Source organism: Microcaecilia unicolor, chromosome 3 (genome assembly GCF_901765095.1).
Source record: "Microcaecilia unicolor chromosome 3, aMicUni1.1, whole genome shotgun sequence".
NCBI lineage: Eukaryota > Metazoa > Chordata > Amphibia > Gymnophiona > Siphonopidae > Microcaecilia > Microcaecilia unicolor.
This window is the reverse complement of record NC_044033.1, coordinates 165,954,584-165,972,023: the sequence shown is the minus strand read 5'-3', so window position 1 is coordinate 165,972,023 and position 17,440 is coordinate 165,954,584. Positions and strand designations below refer to the sequence as shown.

General features: G+C 48.2%; 1 protein-coding gene across 9 annotated transcripts in view; it reads left to right on the top strand.

Annotated features, from left to right (window-relative positions):
- EPB41L2 (erythrocyte membrane protein band 4.1 like 2) overlaps positions 1-17,440 on the top strand; it is a 503,144-nt gene that overhangs the window by 224,229 nt on the left and 261,475 nt on the right. For all 9 annotated transcript variants that reach the window (XM_030196542.1, XM_030196541.1, XM_030196540.1 and 6 more), the window contains exon 6: positions 11,530-11,605. In XM_030196542.1, coding sequence (XP_030052402.1) covers positions 11,530-11,605 — 76 coding nt within the window. The remainder of the gene's footprint in view (positions 1-11,529; positions 11,606-17,440) is intronic.

Below are 17,440 nucleotides of genomic sequence, written 5' to 3'. Positions count from 1 at the left end.
CGACAGCGGGCCTAGACGAGCGCCTCCGAGCCATCCTTCCGGGGATCCTGGAAGGGCTGATGCGCCAGGCCTTGCCACACCGGGGGTGCTTGCGCCCTCGATGCCGTTGATGGAGGCACCGGTGGGCTCTGGTCCGGTGATGAGGTCTTCGGCGCCGCTTGCGGCACCGGTGTTGATTGCCACTCAGGTGGAATCCCCGTCGATGGAGGGAGCTTCGTCCCCGCCGGCGCGAGAGTCCACCTCTCGACACCCTCATCGAGGACGTGGTTCCTCGTAGTCGAGAAGGGCCTGGTTGCGGTCTGAGCTGAGAGAGCTCATGTCAGACACCGAGGAGGAGGCCTCGTGGGGGGAGGAGGAGGAGGACCCCAGATATTTCTCCGAGGAGTCTGTGGGCCTTCCCACCGACCCCACACCTTCACTGGAGAGGAAGCTCTCGCCCCCTGAGAGCCTCTCCTTTGCCTCTTTTGTTCGAGACATGTCTATCAGCATTCCCTTTCCAGTGGTTACTGTGGATGAGCCAAGGGCGGAGATGCTCGAAGTCCTCGACTATCCATCACCACCTAGAGAGTCTTCCACGGTACCTTTGCACAATGTCCTCAAAGAGACACTGCTTCGGAACTGGTTGAAGCCATTATCTAATCCCACCATTCCCAAGAAAGCGGAGTCCCAATACAGAATCCACTCAGACCCGGAGTTGATGCGGCCTCAACTGCCTCATGACTCAGCGGTCGTGGACTCTGCTCTCAAGAGAGCACGGAGTTCGAGGGATACCGCCTCGGCGCCCCCTGGGCAGGAGTCTCACACTCTGGACTCGTTTGGAGGAAGGCCTACCATTCTTCCATGCTCGTGACCAGAATACAATCATACCAGCTCTACACGAGCATCCACATGCGGAACAATGTGCAGCAACTGGCGGACCTGGTTGACAAGCCTCCCCTGGAGCAGTCCAGGCCCTTTCAGGAGGTGGTCAGGCAGCTGAAGGCGTGCAGAAAATTCCTGTCCAGAGGTATCTATGACACCTGTGATGTGGCATCCAGAGCTGCTGCCCAAGGTACTACTACTACTACTATTTAGCATTTCTATAGCGCTACAAGGCATACGCAGCACTGCACAAACATAGAAGAAAGACAGTCCCTGCTCAAAGAGCTTACAATCTAATAGACAAAAAATAAATAAAGTAATCAAATCAATTAATGTGAACGGGAAGGAAGAGAGGAGGGTAGGTGGAGGCGAGTGGTTACAAGTGGTTACGAGTCAAAAGCAATGTTAAAGAGGTGGGCTTTCAGTCTAGATTTAAAGGTGGCCAAGGATGGGGCAAGACGTAGGGGCTCAGGAAGTTTATTCCAGGCGTAGGGTGCAGCGAGACAGAAGGCGCGAAGTCTGGAGTTGGCAGTAGTGGAGAAGGGAACAGATAAGAAGGATTTATCCATGGAGCGGAGTGCACGGGAAGGGGTGTAGGGAAGGACGAGTGTGGAGAGATACTGGGGAGCAGCAGAGTGAGTACATTTATAGGTTAGTAGAAGAAGTTTGAACAGGATGCGAAAACGGATAGGGAGCCAGTGAAGGGTCTTGAGGAGAGGGGTAGTATGAGTAAAGCGACCCTGGCGGAAGATGAGACGGGCAGCAGAGTTTTGAACCGACTGGAGAGGGGAGAGGTGATTAAGTGGGAGGCCAGCAAGAAGCAGATTGCAGTAGTCTAGACGAGAGGTGACAAGGGTGTGGATGAGGGTTTTGGTAGAGTGCTCGGAAAGAAAGGGGCGGATTTTACGGATGTTGTAAAGAAAGAAACGACAGGTCTTGGCGGTCTGCTGGATATGAGCAGAGAAGGAGAGAGAAGAGTCAAAGATGACCCCAAGGTTTCGAGCTGAGGAGACAGGGAGAATGAGAGAGCCATCAACAGAAATAGAAAACGGGGGGAGCGGGGAGGTGGGTTTGGGGGGGAAAATGAGAAGCTCGGTTTTGGTCATATTTAATTTCAGGTGGCGTTGAGACATCCAGGCAGCAATGTCAGACAAGCATGCTGAAACTTTGGTTTGGATGCAAGGTGAGATATCAGGGGTAGAAAGGTAGATTTGGGAATCATCAGCATAGAGATGGTAGGAAAAGCCATGGGATGAGATTAATGCACCAAGGGAATGCGCAGACACTCCTGGCTGCGTGCCTCTGACCTGGACAACTGCACCCAGCAGCGGCTGGCAGATGTCCCTTGCCGGGGGGATAACATTTTTGGCAAGTAGGTCGAGCAGTTGGTGGACCAACTACACCAGTGTGAAACTGCTCTCGACAAGCTCTCCCACTGGGGGCCTTCAGCATCCACCTCCGCAGGTGGACGTTTTTCCCGGGCCCGGCAGGCTGCACCCTACGCCTACAGCAAGCATAGGTACACCCAGCCGGCCCGAAGGCCTCCTCAGGCACAGGGACAGTCCCAGCGCGCTCATTCCCGTCAACAGCGTGCGCCTAAGCAGCCCCCTGCACCTCCACAGCAAAAGCAGGGGAAGAGCTTTTGACTGGATCCATGGGAACATAGCCGCCATCAAAGTAGCCATGCCGGACGGCCTGCCGGTTGGGGGGAGGTTGAAAGTTTTTCATCAAAGGTGGCCTCGCATAACCTCTGACCAGTGGGTTCTCCAAATAGTGTGGTGCGGATACACCCTGAATTTGGTCTCCACTCCACCAAATTGTCCACCGGGGAGCTCAGTCCTTCAGCTCACAATCACAATCAGGTACTTGCAGAGGAACTCTCCGCCCTTCTCAGCGCCAATGCGGTCAAGCCCATGCCACCCGGGCAGGAAGGGCAGGGATTCTATTCCAGGTATTTCCTTGTGGAGAAGAAGACAGGGGGGATGCGCCCCATCCTAGACCTGAGAGGCCTGAACAAGTATCTGGTGCGGGAAAAGTTCAGGATGCTTTCCTTGGGCACCCTTCTACCCATGATTCAGAAAGACGATTGGCTATGTTCCCTGAATTTAAAGGATGCTTATACTCGCATCCCGATACTGCCAGCTCACAGACAGTATCTCCGATTCCGTCTGGGGACACGTCACTTTCAGTATTGTGTGCTGCCCTTTGGGCTCGCCTCTGCACCACGGGTGTTCACTAAGTGTCTTGTGGTGGTTGCGGCGTACCTACGCAAGCTGGGGGTGCACGTGTTCCTGTATCTCGACGATTGGCTGGTGAAGAGCACCTCAGAGGCAGGAGCTCTTCGGTCCATGCAGTGCACTATTCAACTTCTGGAGCTGCTGGGGTTTGTGATAAATTACCCGAAGTCCCATCTCCAGCCAGTCCAATCTCTGGAATTCATAGGAGCTCTGCTGAATTCACAGACTGCTCAGGCCTATCTTTCCGAGGTGAGAGCTCAGAATCTTCTATCCCTCACTTCCCAGACCAGAGCGTCTCAGCAGATCACAGCTCGGCAGATGTTGAGACTCCTGGGCCATATGGCCTCTACAGTCCATGTGACTCCCATTTCTCATCTTCACATGAGATCAGCTCAATGGACCCTAGCTTCCCAGTGGTGCCAAGCCACCGGGAATCTAGAAGATGTCATCCGCCTGTCCATCAGTTGCTACAATTCGCTGTGCTGGTGGACAATCCGGACCAATTTGACCCTGGGACGCCCATTCCAAACTCCTCAGCCCACAAAAGTGCTGACAACGGATGCATCTTGCCTGGGGTGGGAAGCTCATGTCGATGGGTTCCAGACCCAGGGGGCGTGGTCCCCCCAGGAACAAGATCTTCAGGTCAACCTCCTGGAGCTCCGAGCGGTCTGGAACGCACTGAAGGCCTTCAGGGATCGGCTGTCCTACCAAATTATCCAAATTCGGATAGACAATCAGGTTGCAATGTATTACATCAACAAGCAGGGGGGCACCGGATCTCGCCCTCTGTGTCAGGAAGCCGTCAGGATATGGTGTTGGGCACGCCAGTATGGCATGCTTCTCCGAGCCACATACCTGGCAGGCGTAAACAACAGTCTGGCCGACAGGCTGAGCAGATTCATGCAACCGCACGAGTGGTCGCTCCATTCCAGAGTGGTACGCAAGATCTACCGAGAGTGGGGCACTCCCTCGGTGGACCTTTTCGCCTCCCAGACCAATCACAGGCTGCCTCAGTTCTGTTCCAGACTTCGGGCACACGGCAGACTGGCGTTGGATGCCTTTCTCCTCCATTGGGGGATGGGCCTCCTGTACGCTTATCTTCCCATACCTTTGATGGGGAAGACCTTACTGAAGCTCAAGCAAGACCGCGGCACCATGATTCTGATCGTGCCCTTTTGGCCCCATCAGATCTGGTTCCCTCTTCTTCTGGAGTTGTCCTCCAGAGAACCATGGAGATTGGAGTGTTTTCCGACACTCATTTCACAGAACGACGGAGCGCTTCTGCACTCCAACCTTCAGTCTCTGGCTCTCACGGCCTGGATGTTGAGGGCGTAGATTTTGCTTCATTGGGTCTGTCTGAGGGAGTCTCCCGTGTCTTGCTTGCCTCTAGAAAGGATTCCACTAAAAAGAGTTACTTTTTCAAGTGGAGGAGGTTTGTCGTTTGGTGTGAGAGCAAGGCCCTAAAACCTCGTTCTTGTCCTGCACAGAACCTGCTTGAATACCTTCTACACTTATCAGAGTCTGGTCTCAAGACCAACTCAGTAAGGAATCACCTTAGTGCAATTAGTGCTTACCATTATCGTGTAGAGGGTAAAGCCATCTCTGGAGAGCCTTTAGTCGTTCGATTCATGAGAGGCTTGCTTTTGTCAAAGCCCCCTTGTCAAGCCTCCTGCAGTGTCATGGGATCTCAACGTCGTCCTCACCCAGCTGATGTAACCTCCTTTTGAGCCACTGAATTCATGCCATCTGAAGTACTTGACCTGGAAGGTCATTTTCTTGGTGGCAGTTACTTCAGTTCCTAGAGTCAGTGAGCTTCAAGCCCTGGTAGCCCATGCTCCGTATACTAAATTTCATCATAACAGAGTAGTCCTCCGCACTCACCCTAAGTTCCTGCCAAAGGTGGTGTCGGAGTTCCATCTTAACCAGTCAATTGTCTTGCCAACATTCTTTCCCATACCGCATACCTGCCCTGCTGAACGTCAGTTGCACACATTGGACTGCAAGCGAGCGTTGGCCTTCTATCTGGAGCGGACACAGCCCCACAGACAGTCCACCCAATTCTTTTGACCCCAATAGGAAGGGGGTTGCTGTCGGGAAACGCACCATTTCCAATTGGCTAGCAGATTGCATTTCCTTCACTTACGCCCGAGCTGGGCTGGCTCTTGAGGGTCATGTCACGGCTCATAGTGTTAGAGCCATGGCAGCGTCAGTGGCCCACTTGAAGTCAGCCACTATTGAAGAGATTTGCAAGGCTGCAACATGGTCATCGGTCCACACATTCACATCACATTACTGCCTCCAGCAGGATACCCGATGCGACAGTCTGTTCGGGCAGTCGGTGCTGCAGAATCCGTTTGGGGTTTGAATCCAACTCCACCCTCCAGGACCCGATTTTATTCTGTTCAGGCTGCACTCTGTTAGTTGTTCTTCGTAGGTCAATTTCTGTTATGCCCTCGCCGTTGCGAGGTTCAATTGACCTTGTTTTTTTGTTTTGAGTGAGCCTGAGAGCTAGGGATACCCCAGTCGTGAGAACAAGCAGCCTGCTTGTCCTCGGAGAAAGTGAATGATACATACCTGTAGCAGGTGTTCTCCGAGGACAGCAGGCTGATTGTTCTCACCTACCCTCCCTCCTCCCCTTTGGAGTTGCGTTTTCCTCAATTCTTTGCTTGTCATTCAACTGAGCAGGAACGGTCGCGCACCGGCGGGAAGACGGCCGCGCATGCGCGATGGGCGTGCCCTGTGTGCGGGACCTCCCGTGAGATTTTTACTCCAGTTTGAGGGGCTGCCTTGGACGTCAACCCAGTCGTGAGAACAATCAGCCTGCTGTCCGGAGAACACCTGCTACAGGTATGTATCATTCGCTGATCGTGTATATGGGGAGATCTGAAGTTGTGCCATCTCCCAAATTCCGTAACCCTCATAATATGATCCTTTAGTCTGCAATGTGCTTACAGAATCATTGAACTGTGTGCCTCTTTCCCCCCCAGTGTTGTCAGCTCACCCGAGATCAATCAAACAGACTGCTGTAGTTTTGATTTTGTCACATTGGATTCAGGGAAAGGTTGGACAAATAAAATTGTCTCCTTGCATGCAATAGGACAAAAACAGGACTGGATTAACATTACTTCTAAGATAAGGAGGCTGTATCAGTCTCTCAATGTGGGTGACGTCATCCATGGAGCTTAGTGTGGACATGCTGCCTAGTGTACTTTCCCTTTAAGAGTTTGAGGCAGTGTTCCCACCTCACAGAAACCACTCATGCATGGGTGCTTTCCCACTCAGGTTGCGAGCACAGGACCAACATCTTTTCTTCAATGGGGGTGAAGAGGTGTTATTTGGTAGTAGTTCTCTTCAGCACATTTGGTTTTTATCCTGTTTCGTTCCATTTTTCTCCTTTTGCCTAGTTGTCCCTTTATATACTTTTTCTTAGAGTTCTTTTCCCCATTTTTAAGTTTTCTTTTTTTTTTTTTGTCTGTGAAGTTCTTCTTAGGCCTGAGCACCAACTGGGTAGCATCAACATTTTTTCAGGTGAGCTTGCCCTTTTTTTTCCTCACCATTGAGCCGTTTGAGTTTTTCTGCCATTTTCCTTCCATGTCATCTAAGATTCCCAGTGACTTTAAGCATTGTGCCCAGTGCAATAGGACCATCTCTGGGGCTGACACCCACTCCTCCTTGCGGCCAGACCATAACCATCTAAATTGTGTTCTTTGCTTTCATATGCAGAAAAGAACTCAGAAATCCAGAGAGGCTCAAAACGTATTTTGGAGCCAGGTCAGCATTGGTATTGGCCTTGGCGTCTACACTGGTATCAGAAACATTGGTCCCTATGGCTACCAGACCCATGTCTGACACTGGGAGTGGGCGAGCATTGAGTTGGTCTCTACTTGCCTCAGCGCAGGCCACTTCAGGACCCTGGGGACTGGTCAGCATCGGACCTGACACCGAGGAGGTGTGTGGATTTGACATTGTCCTCGTTGGAACTGAGGGACAGCGATGCTTGGCGTCAGGTGAAGGCCAATAAACCCCAAGCTTTGACCCCCTCGACACACAGTGCCAGGAGCTCCAGGACATCGAAGACTTCAGTACCCGAGAAGCGTCGGCACCGGGAGGAGCACTCCCCTCTGTTGAAGGAGGATACTTTCATGCCGATTTCTAGATAGCCCAGGACCCAGTTTCTGCCACAGCACTGACAACTCTGCAGGTGTCTCCAAACTGGCACACCAGCCTTTACTGTTATCGGCCCTCGAACCGATCCAGGCCATGTTCCAAGAGCACTTGGTGGGGCTTCTTCAGGCACAGAGTCCATTGGCACAAGGGGTGCTTGCGCCAGCCATGACTCTACTTCTGCCTGCCTTACAGGGCCCTCAGCCTGTGGTGCAGTCACAGATGCCAGTGCCGCATGGGGCATCACCGTTGACACCTGCCCATGTAGATGCCCCCTTGACATCTGTAGAGGAAGCTTTGCCGGAGTCTAGGGGCAAACCTGCATCTTGGCGCCATTCCAGGCATGGACATGGTTCTTCTCGTCAGACAGGCGTGGGTTTGGCCCTCCCATAAGGAGTGTTTTGCCTATTCAGTTTGGACCATTCTGGGAGTCTGCTGATGAAGAGCCCAGGGCTGAGATATTCAAAGTTCTAGATTACAAGACTCCTCCTAGAGAGGTTGTGACTGTCCCTCTTCACAAGATCCTATAAAGATGTTCAGGTGAAGAATTAGGAGTTCCCTCTATCTGTTCCTGTTATGCCGAAAAAAATTTGATAAGATACAGAACAGTATCATGAGATTGCCGTAGCAGTCTTTTTGTTCCTCCACTTCGGTGGCTTTTTTCTTTTGAAACCATGTATCCGGATTCAGTGTGCACCTTGTTTTGATAGGCTACAGTTGCCTCATCACTCCTTGGTGGTTGTATCCATGCTCAAGCGAGTCAGGATTTCTTTGGGCATAAAATGTATCAGGCCTTGATGCTCATCTCGTGTATACAATCATGACAGCTCTACAAGAGCTTTACTTTACTTGCAGTCCTTGGAGCACAGTATGTCTAACTTGGTGGACACTCTCTCTACGGAGCAGGCTGAGTTGCTTTGCTTAGTTGGTCAGGAAGCAGAAGACACAGAAGCCAGGTTTTCGAAAGCTCAGAGTGTAGAGATGCACAGACACTCATGGCTTCATGTCTCTCACTTGAACCTAGCAGTTCAGCAGAGATTGGCGAATGCTACTTGCCGTGGAAATAACCTTTTTGGGGAAAAGCTGGAAGAGATTGCTGACTAATCAAAAGAACATACTGATATTATTGACACCCTCTTCCAGCAGACACCTGTGCCCCCTCCTCATCTAGAGGTTTTCGAGTAAGTCTATTTCATGAATATTCATTGTGAACATACTGAAAACCCAACTGGCTGGGGTACCTCCAGGACCAGGTTTGGAAACCATTGCTTTAAAGTCTTTCAGAGATCAGCTGCTCATCCAAATTGTACTCATTCAAACAGTCAGGTTGCAATATATTATGTTAACAAGCATGGGCTATGGGTTCCTACCCACTGTGTCAGGAGGCCGTATAGATGTGATACTGGGCTGTCCAATACAGGGTAGTTCTCAGAGCCACATACCTGGTGGGAAAATTCAACAGACTGAGCAGGGTAATGCTGCCTCATGAGAGGTCTCTCAGTATGGGCATTTCCCGTGAAATTTTCCAAGAGTAGGGCACTCCCTCGATGGATCTCTTTGCCAATCATTACAATCACAAGGGTCTTCAGTACTGTTCCAGGCTTAGGTCACATGACAGACTAGTGTCAAATACTTTCTACCTCTCTGTCTGGTCTTAAGATCAACCCTGTAATGATTCAGTGTAATTAGTGTTTATCGTGTAGAGGGTAAGGTCATCTCTGGACATCCTCTAATTGCTCAGTTTATGCGAGGTTTACTTTTAACAAAGCCCCCCTGTCACACTTCCACCTGTGTCATGGGATCTCAACATCACCCTCACCCAGCTGATAAAAGCTTCTTTCTAGCCTCTGGACTGCTTGACCTGGAAGGTCTTGTTTTCGGTGGCAGTTAACTTCAGTTCACATGGTGAACTTCAGGTCCTAGTAGCGGATCCATGCTATACATATTTTTGAAAAGTATATTATCGGCGTGTCCAAGATGGCGGCTCAGCTTTGAGTGTGTGCGCCCGAGCTCTCTGGACTTATACCTAAAAACCTGTTTCTTTCTTCTAAAAGTGCCTCATACAAAGAGGAAAGCCGTGGTAAAGAGCCATCCGCCATTGGTTCTTACCTCATCGCTGGTTCAGACGACGCTGGATCACTTCACAACAAAGCCCACGTTTAACTCCGGTGAGAGTTTGCCCGCTGTGAGCGCCGACGAAGGAGCGACGGCTCACTTGGGCTCAGAGATCTTTTTGTCCCCGCCGGATATTAATCAACCACCCTGTCCAGCTCGTAGTCAGCAGTGGATGTCGGATCTAGCCGCTTCTGAAGTTGAAGGCGGCGGATCTGCAAGTGGCGGCTCCACCCCAAAGCGGACCGAGAAAACAACTGTGGGACAGCAAGCTCCCCAGGTGGTTACACTGGAGTTGATCTGGACCACTATTCAAGAACTGACTCAAACTGTAGTGAATACGGTAAAAGAGACTTCCATGCTTGTAAGTAAAGTTGATGTCTTAACTGAAGCTATGGATAACTTTAAAGTAGACACTACTTCAAAAATAGATTCGATTCAAACAGAAATAACGATGCTGAAACTGACTAACAATGTTTTGATTAAAGACAAATTGATGACTTTGAGAAAGATTGAACAACTTGAAAATTTTAATAAGCGCTTGAATCTAAGGATACTAAGTTTTCCTGTTATAATTGGCTTGAGTCCGATGGAACTGTTTCGTAAATACTTGATTGAAAATCTACAATATTCCCCCTCTCATATTCCTCCAGTTAATAAAATTTTTTATGTTCCTTTGCCTAAAAATAAAGAGGGAGAATTGAAGCAGATAAGCAATCAAGTTAAACCACAAGAGAATAACCAGGAATCGCAAGATCTTTCGGCGTTTTTGGAACAGTCTTTTTCAGCAGTCTCACATCGACAGACTTTATTGATATCACTAGTTTTTGAACAAGATCTTAACGCAATACTAAAAATGTACTTTAAAAATTCAATGAAACCTTTCTGTGGATCCAGGGTCTGGATTTATCCAGACGTAACTAAAACTACTCAAGATAGGAGAAAGTTATTCCTAGCGTTAAGAGAGGAGACAAGGGCAATTGGAGCCTCCTTTTTGCTATCCTATCCTTGTAAATGCATAGTGAAGTATCTTAATGTAAAGTATGTTTTTTTTGAGTCGGATCAGTTAAAATCTTTCCTGGAACAAAAGCGGGTTCTCAATGTACCCCCAGTGTAATAATTTAACAACGGATTAATCTTTATTATGGTGGATTAATGAGCCAGGCCATTTTCTTTATTATTTCTTATTATATAAGACTATGTTATTTTTTTATTTCTTTACTAGACACGTCTCCCTTCCCCCATTGTTTTGTGGTCTAAGGAAGAATATAAAAATGTATTTTGTTTTTTCCTCTATAATTTTTTTGCCTTTCTGTGTTTCTAAATACAAGATGTAATGCTTGTTAATTACAAATAAATGAATAAAAAAAAAAAAAGAAAAGTATATTATCTTTCCTAGGTCTGTCCTTGTTTTTTTTTTTTTTCTTGTTGTAAACCGCTTAGAACCATCTAGTACAGAGTGGTATATGAGCCTGATATAAAGTAAAGAAAATCGCTTGTTCAGGGATATCTGCTGATATTCAGCAGCACGTAAATCAGCTAGTACTGCTGAATATCATCACAGTCCACCAAGGTCAAAGCTGGCAATTTTGTGGGCGGTCTGGGGGCTGAGTTGGTACTTATGTGGTTAAGTGCTGATACTCAGCACTAACTGCCTGAGTTTGCTGTTAAATTGGACCATATAAAAGTCAATCTTATCTTTGTGGTGTCACTTATGTGGTTGTGCTAAATGTCACATGTAACCGCTGGCTGCATAAACTCAGATATTCAGTGCTGGTGCCTGGTCATAACCTATCATTGAATATGCAGGATTAATTCCAGTGGTGGCTAAAAAAAAACCAAAAACGCTTACTGCTGCTGGCTGAATATCTACCCCCTTAATTTAATTTTATGATAGGATAACAGGAAATTATAATTTGAATGGTAAATGTCATCAAAAAGTAGAAATGGAATCAATAAGAGGCTAAAACAATGTTCCACTGTTCTTATAGCATGTTAAGTTTTGTAAATAATGTTGTTGGGATCTAGTTCTTCAAAGAGTATCTCTCAGTTTAAAATTGGATTATTTTACCCTTTTAGGAATATCGACAAAATGCATTTTGTTTGTGCCTGTATAAAGAAAGATGAGTAATGGCTCTTCATTTTACAATTTCAGGTTTTCCATGGGTATTTGACTTTAATGTGAAATTTTATCCTCCTGACCCTTCTCAATTGACAGAAGATATTACCAGGTATAAAATTTGATAAATGAAATTAATGTGTATCAAGTTGTCTTGATTAGTTCACTTTTTTCTCTCTAGAGCTACCTTATATTCAGATTTTTCAAGATATAATTATGACCCATCTCAGTCTTGTATGCCTCATTTTTGATAAGGACAGAAGAGACTATTATATATTGTGCCCAGGTGTACATCATCATCATCCATTGCAGCAAAACCGCTTAACATAGCTTAGGATGTCAGGTCTTTATGAAAACATTCACAACAGGCCATGCTCAGGTACAGAAAATAGTCCGTCCCATAGAGAAGGTAGTTTTGTGAGAGGAGGAACTACTGCTAGTCACCCATGGTATTGCTGGCAGCAACCTCTGAGGCCTTGTAAGAGGGACAGGAGACACAACTTAATACTACTTTGTTTTTGAGGATGTCATATAACCATTTTTTCAAAGAACATTCAGCCATCTTTTCTAGCAAGAGGAAGACTAGGGAATTTTAACAAAGGCGATGACAAAAGAGAAATGTGATTAAAGATAAGTTGGGAATAAGCCTATGCTTCCCTGAGATCCTATTAGATCTTCCTGTCTCTACCTCTTTGCCACACCAACTGCATACTGCTGTGCAGTAGCAGGATACCATTTCTCCTGTGAGCAAAAGCTGTGGTTCATGTTCCAAAACCAAGGGCCAATAAAGGCTTCTGCACCAAATATTTAATTCCAAAGAGGTTGGGAAACATATAACTGATTTTGGACCTAAGGAACTTAAACAAATTTCTATTCTGGGAAATATTCAAGAATTCACTCAAAATCATCCTTTCTTTTCTGGATATGGGAAAAGTAGTTATTCTCCCTTTATCTCAAAAGGGTGTCGCTGTTCACTGGTCCTGATGGAGACCCATAATACTGCTTTCTGCCAATTGGACTCAGTCTGGCTCTCCAAAGGCTTGAAAGGGTAGCTATAAATTTGATCTGTCTGATTCAAGATCAAGTTTTTCTGCTCCAGCATTGGGATGACTATGGCAGGAGCTTTTATGGCAAATAAATTAATTAGTAAATTTGAGTGAATTGGAATGATGTGTGTGCTGGTACAGGTGAAACCAACCAGATGTTTGCAGTGTTGTAGAAACTAATAGAATTCCCTTCTGGTCCTAACAATATTCATGGTTCCATGGATGAGTAGTTGTGCAGAGGCAGCCACTTGCTTTTTTGGAGTTTAATTTTTTTTTTTGAGGGGGGGTATAGAATTGAGCATACATTGCTTGGACTGTATCCATTAAGTTTTCAAAAGATCAGAAGTCCTGGCCATGCACTCCATTTCAGTGTAGCCTCCAACCTGGGCTGGTCTCCATGCTATTAGAAAATGGACTGATGAATGGGGTACTCATGCACTATAGAGCAATGCACTAGGAGAGGTGACACCCAAAGGATAGCAGTGTTGGAGCCAGATGTTGAACCAGGATTCAGCAGTGTAGAACCAGGTGTTGATCAGGAATTGGGGAACAGCAGTAGAGAACCAGACATGGATTAAGAATGGAAGCCAGACAAAGTGTCTGTGATTGCTCAGTCCCAGCGCGCTCGTTCTCGTCAACAGCGTGTGCGTAAGGCCTCTGCGGCTCCCCAGCAAAAACAAGGGACTGGCTTTTGACTGGCTCCAGTTCAGCATAGCCTCAATAAATGTGTCCGTAGCAGACGACTTGCTGGTTGGGGGGAGGTAGGGAGGCCTCTTATAACCTCCGACCGGTGGGTTCTTCAAATTGCCCGGTCAGGATACACCCTCAATCTGGAATCCAAGCCTCCAAATTGCCCACCGGGAGTTCAGTTCTACAGCTCCCAGCACAAGCAGGTACTTGCAGAGGAACTCTCCGCCCTTCTACACGCCCAAGCGGTCGAACCCATTCCACCAGGGGAAGAAGGGCTGGGATTCTATTCCAGGTACTTCCTTGTGCAAAAGAAAACAGGGGGGATGCGTCCCATCCTAGACCTAAGGGCCCTGAACAAATTTCTAGTCCGATAAAAGTTCAGGATGGTTTCCCTGGGCACCCTTCTTCCCATGATTCTGGAAAATGATTGGCTATGCTCTCTGGACTTAAAGGATGCTTACACCCAAATCTCGATACTCCCAGCTCACAGGAAGTATCTTCGATTTTGGCTAGGAACACAACACTTTCAGTACCGTGTACTGCCTTTTGGCCTAATGTCTGCGCCCAGAATGTTTACCAAATGCCTAGCTGTAATTGCAGCATCGCTACACAGGTTAGGAGTGCATGTGTTTCCTTATCTTGACGATTGGCTGGTGAAGAGCACCTTAAAGGAGGGTGCTCTGGAGTCCATGCGAATGACTATTCGGGTTCTAGAGCTACTGGGGTTCGTCATAAAATATCCCAAGTCCCATCTCACCCCAGTCCAAAAATTGGAATTCATTGGAGCCCTGTTGAACACTCAGACAGCTCGAGCTTATCTCCCCGAGGCAAGGGCGGACAACATTCTGTCCCTGGTGTCCATTGTTCGAGCGTCGCAGCAGGTCATGGCTCGGCAATGTTGAGACTTCTGGGGCACATGGCCTCTGCAGTTCATGTAAGTCCCATGGCACGTCTACATATGAGAACAGCTGAATGGACCCTAGCTTCCCAGGGGTTTCAAGCTGCGGGGGATGTAGATGATGTAGTCCAACTATCCACCAGCTTTCGGAATTCTTTTCAGTGGTGGATGATTCGATACAATTTGACCATGGGGTGACCATTCCAAGTTCCTCAGCCACAGAAAGTGCTGACAATGGATGCATCTCTCCTGGGGTGGGGAGCTCATGTAGATGGGCTCCACACTCAGGGAGCCTGGTCCTTTCAGGAAAAAGGTCTGCAGATTAACCTCCTGGAATTAAGAGCCATCTGGAACGCTATAAAGGCTTTCAGAGATTGGCTGTCAAACCAAATCATTTTAATTCAGACAGACAATCAGGTTGCCATTTATTACACCAACAAGCAGGGGGGCACCAGATCTCGCCCTCTGTGTCAGGAAGCCGTGGCTTTGGGCACGCCGTTACGGCATGTTCCTCCAAGCCATTTATCTGGCAGGTGTAAACAACAGTCTGGCTGACAGACTGAGCAGGATAATGTAACCTCATGAGTGGTCCGCAAGATCTTCTGAGCGTGGGGCACCCCTTCGGTGGATCTTTTTCCCACTCGGATCAATCACAAGGTCCCTCAGTTCTGTTCCAGGCTTCAGGCCCATGACAGGCTAGCGTCAGATGGTTTTCTCCTACATTGGGGGACAGGCCTCCTGTATGCGTATCCTCCCATACCTCTAGTAGGGAAAACTTTGCTGAAACTCAAACAAGACTGCGGAACCATGATTCTGATTGCACCATTCTGGCCGCGTCAGATTTGGTTCCCTCTTCTGGAGTTGTCCTCCGAGGAACCATGGAGACTGGAGTGTTTTCCAACCCTCATCACTCAGAATGAAGGGTCGCTTCTACATTCCAACCTCCAGTCTTTGGCTCTCACGGCCTATATGTTGAGAGTTTAGAATTCACCTCCTTGGGTCTTTCAGAGGGTGTCTCCCGAGTCTTGCTTCTAGGAAAGATTCCACAAAGAAGTGTTACTCTTTTAAATGAGGAGGTTTGCCGTCTGGTGTGACAGCAAGGCCCTAGATCCTCTTTCTTGTCCTACACAGACCCTGCTTGAATACCTTCTACACTTGTCAGAGTCTGCTCTCAAAACCAACTTCATAAACCAACTTAGTGCGATTAGTGCTTACCACCGCCGTGTAGGGGGTAAGCCTATCTCTGCACAGCCTTTAGTTGTTCGATTCATGAGAGGTTTGCTTTTATCAAAGCCTCCTGTCAAACTTCCACCAGTGTAATTGGATCTCAACGTCATTCTCACCCAGCTGATGAAAGCTCCTTTTGAGCCACTGAATACCTGCCATCTGAAGTTCTTAACCTGGAAGGTCGTTTTCTTGGTGGCAGTTACTTCAGCTCATAGTCAGTGGGCTTCAGGCCTTGGTAGTGCATGCACCTTATATTAAGTTTCATCACAACAGAGTAGTCCTCCGCACGCACCCTAAGTTCCTGCCAAAGGTGATGTCGGAGTTCCGTCTGAACCAGTCAATTGTCTTGCCAACATTCTTTCCCTGTCCTCATACCCGCCCTGGCGAAAGCAGTTTGCACACCATGGACTGCAAGGGAGCATTGGCCTTTTACATGGATCCCTTTAGACAGTCCGCCCAGTTGTTTGTTTCTTTCGATCCCAACAGGAAGGGAGTCGCCTTTGGAAAACGCACAATCTCAAATTGGTTAGCAGATTGCATTTCCTTCACTTATGCCCCAGCTGGTCTGACTCTGGAGGGCCATGTCATGGCTGCGTCAGTGGCTCACTTAATGTCGGCCTCCATTGAGGAAATTTGCAAGGCTGCAACGTGGTCATCAGTCCACACATTCACATCTCACTACTGCCTCCAGCTGGATACCCGAAGCGACAGTCAGTTTGGGCAGTCGGTGCTGCAGAATCTGTTCGGGGCTTAGAATCCAACTCACCCCCCTAGCCTCATTTTTGTTGTGTTCCGGGCTGCACTCTCAGTTTTTTATGGTTTCAGGTCAATCTATAATATGTCCTTGCCGTTGTGAGGCCAAATTGACCAGTGTTCATTGTTTTGAGTGAGCCTGGATGCTAGGGTACCCCACTTGTGAGAAGCAGCCTGCTTGTCCTCGGAGAAAGCAAAGATACAATACCTGTAGCAGGTATTCTCCAAGGACAGCAGGCTGATTGTTCTCACAAACCCACCCCCCTTCTCTTTGGAGTTGTTGCTTGTTGTTTATTTGCTTTTTGATTAAACTGAGCGGGAATGCTCATGCGACGAGCGGAAAGACGGCCGCGCATGCATGGTGCGCGCTGTACGCGCGTCAGAAGTCTCTGGCAAGATTTTTAAATATTTTGCTTGCAAAATTGCCAATTCCCGGGCTGACACGGACGTCGACCCACATGTGAGAACAATGAGCCTGCTGTCCTCGGAGAATACCTGCTACAGGTATGTATCTTCGCTTTACCAACGGTCACAAATAGCTGTAGTGGGAACTGAAACCAGTTTGCCAGCATCAAAGCCCACTGCACTAACAATTAGGCTACTCATCCAGTCCCTCTGCCCCCCCTCTGGGGCCTAACAGGGTCCTTTCCTTCCTTCCCAGGTCTGATTATCAGGCAGTGTCCACTGTTCACCTGTTTATGAAAATCGTATGCTGATGTCTCTCCTAGTTCAGTTACTGGGTATTCTTTACTCGCTCCCAGCACTCAGGGAAATGTCTAAATAGAATCCAGAAGGGTTAGTGGAGTGGAGGAATGGCTTAATGGTTAATGCAGTGGTTTGTGGACCTGGGAAATCAGATTTGATTCCCGCTGCTGCTTGATTGTCAGCAGTGGGTTGAGATGGGAAACCAGGCTGAATTCCCTCTGCAGCTCTGTGTGACCCTGGACAAGTGTCACGTACTGTCGTGTTTGTTAGTCCTTGTGCCCAGGCGGAGCACAGAGACGAAGACTCGAACCTGCGCTCTGCTGGGCAGCCGAGCAACCCTGAGACCTGTGATGATCGCCGTTCCCCGAGGGTTGAGCCCCCAGGTGCGGGCGGCCGACAGGACTTCCAGACGCATGCAGGGGTCAGAAGGCTGCAGGCAGAGAGAATCCAAGTACAGGCAGGAGTCAGAGACAAGCAGAGAGTATCCGGATTCAGGTAGTGGTCAAAGATAGGCAGCGAGCAGAGAGTAGCCAGATTCAGGTAGTGGTCAAAGATAGGCAGCAAGCAGAGAGTATCTGGGTTCAGGCAGTAGTCACAGACAGGCAGCAAGCAGAGAGTATCAGGATTC